At 44.0% G+C, this 13,697-nt stretch overlaps 1 protein-coding gene across 1 annotated transcript in view; it reads left to right on the top strand.

The window, feature by feature from the left end:
- The window catches only part of LOC115816619 (serine/threonine-protein phosphatase PP1-beta catalytic subunit), a 20,409-nt gene extending 8,900 nt beyond the window's left edge, over nucleotides 1-11,509 (top strand). Inside the window, exons 2-8 of the mRNA XM_030779620.1 lie at nucleotides 5,439-5,570; nucleotides 7,054-7,284; nucleotides 7,891-7,995; nucleotides 8,224-8,295; nucleotides 9,339-9,490; nucleotides 10,239-10,373; nucleotides 11,222-11,509. Coding sequence (XP_030635480.1) covers nucleotides 5,439-5,570; nucleotides 7,054-7,284; nucleotides 7,891-7,995; nucleotides 8,224-8,295; nucleotides 9,339-9,490; nucleotides 10,239-10,373; nucleotides 11,222-11,326 — 932 coding nt within the window. The 3' untranslated portion in view covers nucleotides 11,327-11,509. The remainder of the gene's footprint in view (nucleotides 1-5,438; nucleotides 5,571-7,053; nucleotides 7,285-7,890; nucleotides 7,996-8,223; nucleotides 8,296-9,338; nucleotides 9,491-10,238; nucleotides 10,374-11,221) is intronic.
- The last annotated feature ends 2,188 nt before the right edge of the window (nucleotides 11,510-13,697 follow it).

Genomic DNA, 13,697 nt, shown 5'->3' with positions numbered 1-13,697 from the left:
TCACAGTGGGACTGTGTCATTCATGCGTTTCCCGCCTTTTTTGTCCTCCACTGAATCCAAAATCTAAACCCGAAAACCCCCCCCCCGAAACCTCCTGCCTAGTCAATGTTTGCTTTTGTTTAGGAACTATCTCAGTCTTCTGATAAGAATATGAAACTCTGTGTGTTTGGTTTTAATGATTTCTTCCTCTTTTCCTTTTAGTCTGTCTGTCTTTATTTTCTTCTTTATTGGCAGCCACACCGTGTCAGCGCTTAAGCTTAAATGCTGACATACACAAACACGAACACACACACACACACACACATAAAGGAAGATTAAATGAGGATTAAATGTAGCAGTTCAATACTGGGGGGGAAAAGAGCATTGCCTTATATTATGCACAACAAGACACCCCCCCACACACACACACACACACACGCACACACACACATAACTCAGCTCTCTCTCAAACGTGTAAACTGGTTTTGTCAGTGAGAGGCATTTGGGATTTCGCACAAGCAGTTTGTTCCGGGTCTTGTTTTTTTTTTTTGTTTTTTGTTTCTTGTTTTTCTTAGATTTCCTGAGTCTTATTTTTTTCCTCTTTCAAACTGGACTCGCACTGCCTTTCCCAAGACTGTGCAAAACTGGAATAAAATGTCAAATCTTCTGACCCTGTCTGTCTCTCCCTCTCTCTCTCTCTCTCTCTCTCTTTGCCTTTTTCGGTTGTGCCCTCTGAGAATGCAGGGCCCTGTTGGTTTATACGATGCGTAGGCAGCCGTGGAATGATAAAGGGAGAGAGAGAGAGAGAGAAAGAGAGAGAGAGAGAGAGAGAAAGAAGCAAAAGAATGACAAAGTGGGACATCTCAGTGAAAGACAGGAGAGCACTCTCTCCTCCTTCAAAATTCATTTGTGTCGTTTAATGTTTCCTGATAAACTTTCCTGTCTTTTTGTTTTTCTCACCATCTCTTACGAAAACCCCTGCGTTGAATTAGTTTATTGTAATTCGGTAATCATTCATTCAGGCTGCGAAGAACAAGGAGAACAACACGTTCGTGTTCCAAACGCTTCGAAAATCCACTGTCCTCTCACGCTGTACAAAACGCGTAAAAAAAAAAAATGTCATTAAGCAATTAGCTCGGGTTACTTGGGACGCTAACTACAGCAAATCGCCCGCCGACCGCCTCAAGTACGCGGGCACGTAAAAGAGTGTTTTGTGGTTTAATGAGGCGAGGGAGTAATTGAGCATGTGTAATACATAAATGAGGCGTCTAAACTGATGCGGAGGCAAAGTTATCACAGCTGACAAAAGAGCTCTTTGAGCCCAGAGAGGCGCCCTTGTACCGCACTAATACCAGCGTGAGTGATGCATTCTGAAGCGCCTCTGACGTGTCTGTGTGAGTACCTGGCCGTGGTTCAGAGCGAGCTCTCCGGAGGTTCTGTGACATAACGAAACAGCCCCGACGCTTCTGAAACGTTTGTCTGTGTTGAATGAAGTCCTCGGTGTTCGCGTTTCGGGAGTTTCTGTACCTGACCGTGAAAGCATAAGAGCTCCCTCATATCGCTGTGACACGGTGGGTGTTTAGGGGTTTGACACAACTCTGAAATTAGCTCAGTGTAACTCTATGAAACCTCAAGCCAAGAAATCAAGCTGGCAGAAGGGCAGTTTCCATTCATCTGCTCTGTGCGTGCTGAACATTCAGAGAGATACCGAGCCAAAATGGCCGCTAGTTTGAGACTTAAAGTGAAGTCTCTAACGAGCACCCCCCACCACCCCCACCCCAAACCCCCCAACCGAAACACACACACACACACACACACACACACGGCACTCTCTCTCTCTTGCTCACACACACACATATGCCACTCTCTCTCTCTCGCTCTCTCACTCTTACACACACACACGCACAGAGTTGTCACAGATTTATGAAGCGAGATGAGGTGTCACAGTCAGAATTTCTGCCAAACTGTACTGGTGGAAATATCCCTCTCTCTCTCCTTCTCTCTCTCTCTCTGTCTCTCTCGCTCTCTCTCTCTCTCTGTCTTTCTCACACACACACACACACATACAGACACGTACAGACTAGAGGGACTTGAGTCGTTATGGACTTCTCTTGCAAGCAGAGGCGTCTGGAATCCATCAGCCTTCAGAGAGAGAGAGAGAGGGAGAGAGAAAGAGAGAGAGAGAGAGAGAGAGAGAGGGCAGGGATAGGCCACAGGGAAACTGCACTGCAGTGTTCAGCTTTGGCAGAGGAAAGAGTGCATGGCATCACAGAGATGGAGAGAGAGAGGACATTTTGTTCCTTTTTTTCTCGGGGTCAGTCACTCCCTTCTTCCTCTCTTCTCTCTATCTCTGTCGTTTTTCCAAACAGAGACCAAATATGGAGGGATGAGATCTCTCGTCTTCCCTCCTGCAAGACAAAGGACCTCTGACATCAGCTCACAGTACAAACTAACTCAGACAAGAGGGGAAGCGCCTGTGTGTGTGTGTGTGTGTGTGTGTGGGCGTGCTGGCGGGCGGGCGGGTGTGTGTGTGTGTGTGTGTGTGTGTGAGATCAGATCTAATCATTCTTATCAAAACAAACTACTGATAAACCTTTCTACGCCCTGTTACTAGATTATATTTGAAAGTTATATTCTTTGCTTAATGGTGTCTTTTTTTTTAAGTGATGAAGTTAGGGTTGGGGGGGGGGGTTCATATGGCATACATCCCAAAAAAGAGTGAAGCCAATTTAAGGAAAAAGAGCTAGAAAGTTCAGAAACACAAACCTAATGAACCTTTATTGTCTCTTTGGCACCTTTCACTTGAAAGTGCATTTTGAGGTGACTTTTTTGCAAACAACAGACGAACAGCACAAGGTTCTGGGCTGAGAGAAAACATTACTGGACCCTCAGATAGAATCTTCAAAAGCCAAGTTCGGCACTAGACGCTTCCTGTATAACAATGTTGTGACATATTTGCATGCACAGCACGGAGTGGCTGAGGTAGCCACCACTGTGTCTGTGGGCCCCGCCCAACCTCTGTCGCCAATCAGAGAGCCTCCCAGCTGGCCACGTATGTGCGTTGCTATGGCGATTGCCCTTGTCTCTGTGGAGAGGTGCTGTGCTGTGAGAAGTGTGGAACTCCATCTAGAACACCCCCACAGGAGTGCCCTAGTGGTGCGGTCCAAAGTCAAGGTCAGAGGCATATAGATAGTTTATGGCAGCAGTGGTGTGTGTGTGTGTGTGTGTGTGTGTGTGTACAAATATACTTCAACAAATCTTTGCATGTCCCTGGATGTTTGTGTGTGTGTCTGTGTGTTTGTGTGTGTGTCTGTGTGTGTGTGTGCCCTTTCAATACACCAGTTTTATTGTGTGTGTGTGTGTGTATGTGTGTGTGTGTGTGTGTGTGTGTGTGTGTGTGTGTTTGATATGAGGTTGCCTAGCAGTCTGTGGTTTCTCAGTTTGTCAGTGTGTAAGATGAGCCAGTAGGTGCACAGTGTGTGGTGTGTGTGTGCGTGTGTGGTGTGTGTGTGTGTGTGTGTGCGTGTGCGGTGCTGGTTCACCCTGGTGATTCTCCGTCTAAATCGGGCCTGTTTTACCGTCAGCTGATCCAGTGCTACGCCTCGTTTCGTACGGGCAGAGGAGACCGGGCGTGTGAAAGACAGACGTTCCTCCGGGAACTTCTCCTCAACCTGCCCGTGTCTCACAGAGACAGGACACACACACACACACACACATAAACAAACACACACACACTGTCTCCTGGACACCTATCAGAGTCTGGGAGTCTTATTTCAGTTTTTCTGAAGATTTGTGCTCACACATCCTTCAGAAACCAGAAGGTTGGTTTTACTGTTAATGGTGGAGGTTGGTGTTTGGTTTAATAAATAGATGTGATCCTATGTCAGTTTGGCTACATAGGTTTTAGACACAGAAGCAGACTGGACAACAGATCCAAATAACTTCATCACCCTACTTTCTCTGCTCTCTTTACCCCACCCCCCGCGTGCACACACACACACACGCACGCACGCACACACACACACACACACACTCACTGTCTCTCTCCCCTAATGTAAGGCTGAGTTGAAAGCCTGACCTTTTTTGTTGACACTGTTCTTATCCAAAACCATTCTGTCGTTTTCCTTTTAATCCATTTCTGACAAATCTCACTCATGTTCTGTCCTGTCCTCGTAATCTCCTACCACACAGATCCCTTCTGCCCCCGCCCCCCCCCCAAATCTAGATTAGTATTTAATTATATGGTTACCACTTCACGGCGTATCAGACCTGTTTAGTTTACCTCTGTGTGCTTAAAGGATAGGCTAAAGCACTGGCGTTTTGCATTAAAGACCTTTGTATGGGCCGAGTTGAAAAGCAAAACACACCTTTAATAAATCAGTGCCTTGGAACTTATTCACCATCGCTCACTGATAAAGGGGTAACTTTCCTGGCGGGTTCGTTACATCTGAATCTTAATTTAAGGCAGAAATGCAACATCGGAGAAGCCAAGGCCGCTGTATGTACATAATGCATACACAGTATTTACTGTGGTTACCTCAAAGCGCCTAATAAGTGACTTCGCAACGCTGATGGGGCTAAGTTAGCACAAACGCTGGACATCCGTAACCTTTATTTGAGTTGTTATGAAACGTTCGCCTTTCTGGGGGTGCTCCTCGGAGGGTTTATAAGGGTTTTTAGTATTATTATTATTTTTGTGACACACCTGTGCTTGCATAACAACCCCAAATTGATCTGACCCAATTATTTTAACGTGAAATAACTTGAAACCGACGCTAAGCAGACGGTAGATGTGCCTGCACTTGAAATTCGTGACGAGCGTTTCCTCTTTCGGAGTCGAGTGTCTGAAGCAGCGTCTGTGTGAAAGAACGGCATGAGGGCTATTTTTAGCTCCCTCCTGTTGACAAAAACAGAACCTTGACATTTATCTCGTTTAAATAAAAAACCTTACTGTTCCGCCCGCCGTTTCCCGTGCGTTTTTGCTGAGATGATAAACAACGGTGGACACATAAATAGTTCAGGCGAAAGGTGAACTCGAATTTATGTAACGCTAGCGTACTTCGTATCTTAACACGAGTCTGCTAACCCATAGAGTTATGAGATTAAGTTGGTAATATTTAGGTTTCAGTAATTTCTCGTGGCATTTGCGTGTGTCTTCAGTGTTTTATCGAGGTGCAGACCAAGTTACTAAGCCACTTTGTTGTGTCCTCTATGTTATCCTGTGTTACACGAATTAATCTTTACTGAATTGCATATTTGCATTTACAGAATGAGGGTTTTGTTGAAGTTACTCTCTCTCTCTCTCTCTCTCTCTCTCTCCCCTAATGTAAGGCTGAGTTGAAAGCCTGACCTTTTTTGTTGACACTGTTTTTATCCAAAACCATTCTGTCGTTTTCCTTTTAATCCATTTCTGACAAATCTCTCTCTCTCTCTCTCTCTCTCTCTCTCTCTCTGTGTAGTGCGAGGATGTCGTCCAGGGAAGATTGTGCAGATGACGGAAGCTGAGGTTCGAGGTTTGTGCATCAAATCCAGAGAGATCTTCCTCAGCCAACCCATTTTGCTGGAGCTGGAAGCTCCGCTCAAAATCTGTGGTGAGTTTTCAGCCACAGGTCATCTGTCATCATCAGTTTAATCATTAACCAGCGGCTTGTAACAGGTCATTTTATCAATGAACAATCACCTTTCACTGTCGAATTAATCAGCAACCAGTCAGCTCTCATAATCTCTGCCATCACTTTCCCCTCCAGTGTTCAGTTAATGACTGACCTTGAACATAATAAATGACCTGTTATCTCTTATCAATATCAAGTCAGTTCCTTCTTTCTCTCAAATCATTACTCAGTTATCTTTTAAGGTTTTATTTATTATTATCATTCTCGATATTTTTTTCTTCACTCATCATGATTTAACACAGCACAAAACAAAGAGTACTGTATACTTGTCTAATTCCTGAAAAACGGCAAACCCCAGTCTCAGTGATTGTCTGGCTTGGTAAACCAGTGCTCTCTGGCTTGGTAAACCAGTGCTGCTCTGGCGTGGTAAACCAGTGCTGCTCTGGCGTGGTAAACCAGTGCTGCTCTGGCTTGGTAAACCAGTGCTGCTCTGGCGTGGTAAACCAGTGCTGCTCTGGCGTGGTAAACCAGTGCTGCTCTGGCGTGGTAAACCAGTGCTGCTCTGGCGTGGTAAACCAGTGCTGCTCTGGCTTGGTAAACCAGTGCTGCTCTGGCTTGGTAAACCAGTGCTGCTCTGGCTTGGTAAACCAGTGCTGCTCTGGCGTGGTAAACCAGTGCTGCTCTGGCTTGGTAAACCAGTGCTGCTCTGGCGTGGTAAACCAGTGCTGCTCTGGCTTGGTAAACCAGTGCTGCTCTGGCTTGGTAAACCAGTGCTGCTCTGGCTTGGTAAACCAGTGCTGCTCTGGCGTGGTAAACCAGTGCTGCTCTGGCGTGGTAAACCAGTGCTGCTCTGGTGTGTGGTGTTCCTCACGCTGGAGTCGTAGCTTGTGTCTTCGGCTGCCGTGTGGTGCGGTGGTGGTCCGCTGGCTGTTTCTGAATACCGCTGATCGTGGTGTCGTTTTGGGGAGTTGTTTGTTACAAACTCAGCACAGTGCTGTGACCCTGAATCTTGTGCAGACTAAACGGGGGGGGGGGGATGACACTTAAAAACATGGCCATGACATTCCACCAGCAGCTCAAAGTTACGTTTATCCAGAAATGAAAACTCCCACCCATAAGAATGTCTGATATGGAAAGTTATAAGTTAAAAAGAAATGTACCTTTTTAAGATGTTTTTGTGAATCTTTCAGGCCAAAAAAAAAATAATAAATACAGTCACTCGTACTCTTACTAATTCTATCCATTTCTCTCTATCCTTCTTTCTTTCTTTCTTTCTTTCTTTCTTTCTTTCTTTCTTTTTTTTCTTTCTTTCTTTCTTTCTTTCTTGTACTCTTACTAATTCTCTCCGTTTCACCTTCTCTTTCTTTCTTTCTTTCTTTCTTTCTTTCTTTCTTTCTTTCTTTCTATCTTTCTTTCCCTCCCTCTTTATTTCTCTCTCTCTCTCTCTGTCTCTCTGCTGCAGGTGATATCCATGGCCAGTACACAGACTTGCTAAGGCTCTTTGAATACGGTGGCTTCCCTCCGGAGGCGAACTACCTGTTCCTGGGGGACTATGTGGACAGAGGGAAGCAGTCTCTGGAGACCATTTGCCTTCTGCTGGCGTACAAGATCAAATACCCCGAAAACTTCTTCCTCCTGAGGGGCAACCACGAGTGTGCCTCCATCAACCGCATCTACGGCTTCTACGACGAATGTAAGCCTGCGAAAAAACCGAAAAAACCCCCAAAAACGGCCCTCATCTCATCCGCTTTCTCTGGGAGAGGAAGCGATAGCATATTCTTCACTTTTGTTTTGACTCAACCGTCATCTGTGTTTGTGTGTTTTGTTGAATGACGTTTTGTGGCCTTGTGCTAAACTTGTATATATACATGTTGAAGCCCACGCACATTTTTGAAGGGTTGGCTTAATCACATCGATATTGTATTAAACATTCTCGTTCTCAGACATTGTGGGTTGTGTAGAGTTGAGCGCATTACGTTAATGAATTTAAATTGCTAATTGTTAAAGTCTCAACAACATGTGAAGCTCAGCAGCGAGTACTGACAAAGTTTGGATTCAGTTTTTAACACGTGTTCAAAGCGGGTTCAAGAGCTTTCCATGCGGGCGCTGAGTGTTACAGACTTGTTCTTAAAACAAACACGTTTTCTCTCATCTCCTAATCTGCAGTGAGAAGGCCGAGGGCTCACAGATGATTAAAAACACGGGCCAACGCTCGTTCTGTTCTTTGTTGTGCCTAAATGACCGGCCCGTTCCTTTGTGTGTGTGTGTGTGTGTGTGTGTGTGTGTGTGTGTGTTCCAGGCAAACGCAGGTTTAACATCAAACTCTGGAAGACATTCACCGACTGTTTCAACTGCCTCCCCATCGCCGCCATCGTCGACGAGAAAATCTTCTGCTGCCACGGAGGTACAATGCAAATGCGAAAATGACCAGTATTTGCCTGCGCCCTGCGATTAACCTGCTGATTCAACACGTACCGTCTCAACTGTAATGTAAACACAGTGTACTTGTGAAAGGGTGTGTGCGTATATTAGAGAGAGAGAGAGAGAGAGAGAGAGAGTTGGGTTGGGCCATCGAATCGATAACGTAAGTCAGATGACGAAATGCCTCTCGGTCCCTGTGTTTTTTCGGCAGGCCTCTCTCCCGACCTACAGTCCATGGAGCAGATCAGGAGGATCATGAGGCCGACAGACGTACCTGACACAGGCAAGTCAAGCCCCGCCCCCTCCGCGTCTCCGGGCGCATTCATCACCGCCGCGCTGTTATCGTGTTTCAGCAGGCAGCTCCACTCCTCAATCACACTGACCTGCTTTTTCTTACACTGGGTATTTTCAGTTCAGCTGCACGACAAAATTAGCCCCTGCATTGTTTGATATAATTTAAAAAAATATATAATTCATATGTTTTATATAATTAAAATGTAAAAAAAAAAACAAACAAACTCTGTAACATCGTGTTAAAACAGCCTGTTTAACGGACAGCTGTGAAGAAACAGAGTCTTAACGTTTTCTTGTTCGGATCACGTCAGCGCTTCAGTAACCTGACGCGTTCTCGTCTTGCTGTGTGAATCATATCCTGTGAGGCAGTTTATGGTTTGAGGTCTTCTGCTTTTTTTTCCCCTGAGTGTGGTCTTGGCTTCAATCCTCAGTCCCCAAAGATCTCCTCTGATCGCCTCTGCTGTGTCCTGTCCTCCCCCTGTTTCTCTGGCTTTAAAACTGTCTGCCGTAGCTTTTTCAAAAAACACAGCAACAACTGTCACTTCAACACACCCCACATGTGACATTACACCCTAAAATGATGACCAAGACAACGCTGGTAGCCTTAAAAACACACACAGACACACACACATCTGGCATGGTGGTGAAGTACAGCAGTGTGCCACATTGCTTGGTCGCGAGTTTGAATCTCACTCTCACCGCAGGCTTGTCCAGGAGTCATAAATAACACCACTGACTATGTTCTCTGAGGGTCAGCGAGACACAGTAGACTGGGGGGGAGGGAACACATGTCAGCGTTCAGTTCTGCCAACAGGTGGCGCCACTCCGTCAGCAACAGGACTGGAGTGAACTGTGTAACTGTTCTTCCCCCAGTACAGTGATGTTAGGAACAGTGTTTAGTACTCCCGCGACCTTGAAAGGGCGTAACGCGGTGTACTTCACAGAATCACACAGCTGTCTGCAGGTTATTTTATTTTGGTTATTTTTAAATTCTTTACGTGTTTTTTTTTTCTCCCCCCCTCCCCTCCTCAGGGCTGCTGTGTGATCTGTTGTGGTCAGACCCTGACAAGGACGTCCAGGGCTGGGGAGAAAACGACCGCGGAGTCTCGTTCACCTTCGGTGCCGACGTGGTCAGCAAGTTTCTGAACCGCCACGATCTGGACCTCATCTGCAGAGCTCACCAGGTCCTGTCTCAGAACTCGATCTAGAGGTTTAAGTTGTACAGAATATGCTGAAATACTCTAGATCTAGTTAAGGCAAAAGGCAGCGTTCTAGATCTAGGACATCAACTTGGACCGGTGAGTTAGAAGTCAGTGAGTTGATTTAATCATTTGAAGTAAACTAAAAGTGTTTGGTTCACTGGCCCCAGAGATCTGGAGCTAAGAATCCAGTGTTGTGGGAAAATTGCTTCTCAGAATAGACAGTTAAATAAATAAATTATTGATCTATATCTGACACATTTGGCTTTTCGCTCTGAACGTGAAATTTAGTTGAACAGTCGACAAACTCAGCAGTGTGGATTTGAGATGTGAACTGGATCCAAAGAATGTCCCGTAGCCAAAATTCATGGCCTTGTTTTCCTTCCTCCGACATAAACAGCGGTCAGAACACAGACCAGGTCTCCTGACAGCATGGCCTGTGAACCCCATTTAACTACAGAAACCGTGAAACACTCGTCTGTGTTCATCTGTTTTACACCATCAGCCTGAAACTAAATTTTCTTTTTTACCTACTCCAGTTCTATTTGAAATCATTGCTTGGAAAGCAACGAAAATGATAGAAAAATAATGTGTTGTTGAGTGTGTGTGTGTAGAATGTGGGTTCATTCTGTCTGAACAGCGTTGACTGTGCTGACTCGTTGTCTTGTGTGTTTTCATGAGGTTGAATTCTGTGGATATAGGATAACGGTCAGAGTTTGTTTGGCGCCCCCAGGTGGTGGAGGACGGATATGAGTTCTTTGCAAAGCGGCAGTTGGTCACTCTGTTCTCAGCGCCCAACTACTGTGGAGAGTTTGACAACGCCGGCGGGATGATGAGTGTGGACGAAACACTCATGTGTTCTTTCCAGGTGATACTTCCACATACACACATGTGCGCACACAGACACACACACACAGACAGACAGACAAACACACACACACACACATTTCAGAATGATGACACAACAGTTTGTAAATGTTGATTGCGGTGATAGAGACACAGAAGGAGAAATACCAGTTAAACAAATGAACCTACACGATCAGAAGCTAGAATCTGTACAGTAGAGAATTTTGACCTTGTTTTTCTTGAGAAGCATAAGTGTTAGCTTCATAACTTGGCCCAAAAAGTCTAAACTGTCTTGGTGGAGGTCAGCGACAGGACATTGTAACTGGACGGTTTTGACTTTACTTTGGGGTTATCTGGTTTAGAGAGATTACCTGTCCAGGTGTATGTATTTTTTGCTGAGTTAAGTGTTTGGTTGGGAGAAATGACACCATGTGAATGAACTGAGCAAAATCACACAGTCGGTGGAAAAATGATGCCTGTGAAAAACCCCTCCTGTCTGCTCCAGTTCATGCCCATACTCCCATATCCACTGCAATTAGTAGCTATTAAAACTATATTTCTGTATTTAACCATATCCATATGTTACTTTGGTTGTCCTGGATGCTGGCATGTCTTTCTTATTAAATTTTGGACTTAAGAAGACTCAACATATCTAGTTTTCTGAAAAAAACAAAACAAAACTCTGATCTCACACTATTGATGATATTTAATTAGTGTAACCCGATTTGTGGTGTGTTTCACCAAACATGGGCTCGGATTTTTGTGTTGAAGTTGTCAGTCTGGCTTTTCTCCTGCTTTAATCATTATTATTATTATTATTATTATTATTATTATTATTATTCTTAACGTTGTGCGTGTTTGCGTGCGTAGATTCTGAAGCCCTCGGAGAAGAAGGCCAAGTACCAGTACGGCGGGATGAACTCCGGTCGGCCAGTCACCCCTCCCCGCACAGCCACCCCTCCCAAAAAACGGTGAAGGGAGTTAAACGAAGGATAACACGAGAGGAGAGAGAGAGAGAGAGAGAGAGAGAGAGAGAGAGAGAAAAGAGGTGTATGAAGACGTGAAGACGACATAGAATCGCGTGAGCCCCTCCCTCTCCCTAGCAACAGCTCACGACCTAAAAAAAAAACATAAATAAAAAAAAAAGTAGATAAACGCAAAGCACCCCCCCCCCCCCCCCCCCCCCACCTCAATTTTAAGACTCGTTTTCTGTTTGTTTATTTTTTTCTTCTTTCTCCCTCTTTTTTTTTTCCTTCTCGGCTTTGTTTTTTTTTTTTTTTCTGTGTTTGCTTTGCTGCTTTCTCATCTAGAGCACACCACCTCATGTCTCTGTAACTGCACCCCCCCCCCCCCAAAAAAACTGTCTGAAAAAGGAGAAATGAAAAAAAAAAAAAAGAGATATATATGTGTTCACCAGGGGAATATCATACCGTTTGCATATCGGAGTGATTACTTTTTTTTTGTTTTGGTTTGTTTTTTTTGGTCTTGCTATTTTGTGCTTTTAACAGAATGGTGTTCAAACTACTCGCTCTTCCTCCTGTTCTTCTTTTTCTTTTTTTGTTTTTTTTTTAAATTTTAATTTTAGTTTACCATTTCACCTGTCCCATCCTGTTGGAGTGAAACAGGAGGTAAAGATGTCAGCTGGGTTTTCAAGAAATAAACATTACAAACCTGACGAAAAGGTGTGTGTGTGTGTGTGTGTGTGTGTGTGTGTGTGTGTGTGTCAGGCCGCTGTGGGGTGGGGGCGTTACCTTAGTTACTGAATTGTGAACATACATATTACCTTTAGCTCAGGAGACAAAATGTATTCTCTGCACTGGTTCTCTCTTGAAGCAAAAAGGGGTTTTTTTTGGGGGGGGGGGGGGGGGGTGTCACCTGTTCCTGGATGGTCTTGCACCCAAAGATTAAACAGCAATGCATTAAGAATATCACTTCAACTTAGTAACTTTATATATATATATAAACCCTGACAACTATACTGTCTCAAATTGCATCACCAGATCTACATTTTCACTCTGAAGCAAAAACTAAAATGTTTGTCAATACTTCAAGAACAAAATGACAAAAAATGTTTCATTACCAGTTTATGTTTTATTTAACAAAAAAATGTTAAATGACAAACATCCTAAAAAGAAAAAAAAAAAACCAAGTACTCATTCCCTTGATAGAAAACTGGACACAATGTGGTTCACAGCATCTGTTACCTTCACTGATCTCTTTAAACCAAATAAAGCACCCTACTGGAACTATAACCCTTTCCCTTTTGAAAGAGTTCTTTATGTAAATGATCCAATACCCACCAACAAGAGGTGGAGCCGTTTTTTTTTCTTTCTTTCTTTTTTTTTTTTAAAAGAACTAAAATGATACTTTATTCCCAAACCCAGTTCCGGGGGTCAGTTTTGACTTGAAATATGGAAACGAGTTTTTTTTTTTGGTACGTAATCAGAACTGAAGTTAGACCACATGATCACAAGAGGGCGCTCGCTCTCTCTTTCTCCGCAAAAAAGGCCTGTTTCGACGGCCTCCTAGATCTACTTTAAGATTTCATTTGTATTCCAATGAGCTTAACTATAGTAAATATATTTCTTTCTATTTACTTCCTCTAGAAATTCATTTGACCCCAGGAAATAATCTTTCTGACTGATGTCCTACAACTACAACGGAAAGATTATTCCAGGAATTTCTACAAAAATATCCTGTGATATCCTGTAGTTTAAGCACAAAATGGAAAAAATCATCAGCTGACAAAGACAGCGAACGTAGACAGGCATGAGTAAACGTTCAGAACGCCGTTAGGTAACGCACCTAAAGTGGACAATGGTTAAATTAAATAAATACATTTAAAAAGTCAGTACTTTTGAACAGACACTCAAAACAGAAAAAGTTGGTAAATGAACGGAGATATTTAAGGGAAAAATCGCTTAAAAACACCCATTACTCGTCGATGAATCCTACATTTCTTCATGGCTTTACTTGAGAGAAGGCCTTCGTTTAAACATTAAGTGCTGTCGCAACGAGTTCGAAACGCGACTCAAAGTGTGGGTCTGTTCCCTAATGCAGTAATTACACTGAGTACCAGTATAATTCAGTAACTCTACACTCGCATGTGTGTGTGTGTGTGTGGTAAGTTAAACACTCACAACCTTTTTCATCCTCACTGACACGTTCATCTAGGAAACGCCACGGTACTTTGAGGTATGAACTATGATATGGGTATCGCACTATACCAACATCATTTCCCGGTTAATGTTTTTACAGGCAAATAAAGCGCCTCGATTACGCGCGCGCGGAGTAGCCCTACAGACATGGATTACATTACAAATCGTGTCTTCCCAATACAGCACGC

The sequence above is a fragment of the Chanos chanos genome, chromosome 7 (assembly GCF_902362185.1).
Source record: "Chanos chanos chromosome 7, fChaCha1.1, whole genome shotgun sequence".
Taxonomy (NCBI): Eukaryota; Metazoa; Chordata; class Actinopteri; order Gonorynchiformes; family Chanidae; genus Chanos; species Chanos chanos.
The sequence above is the reverse complement of the archived record's forward strand: the minus strand, read 5'-3'. Positions and strand labels throughout refer to the sequence as shown.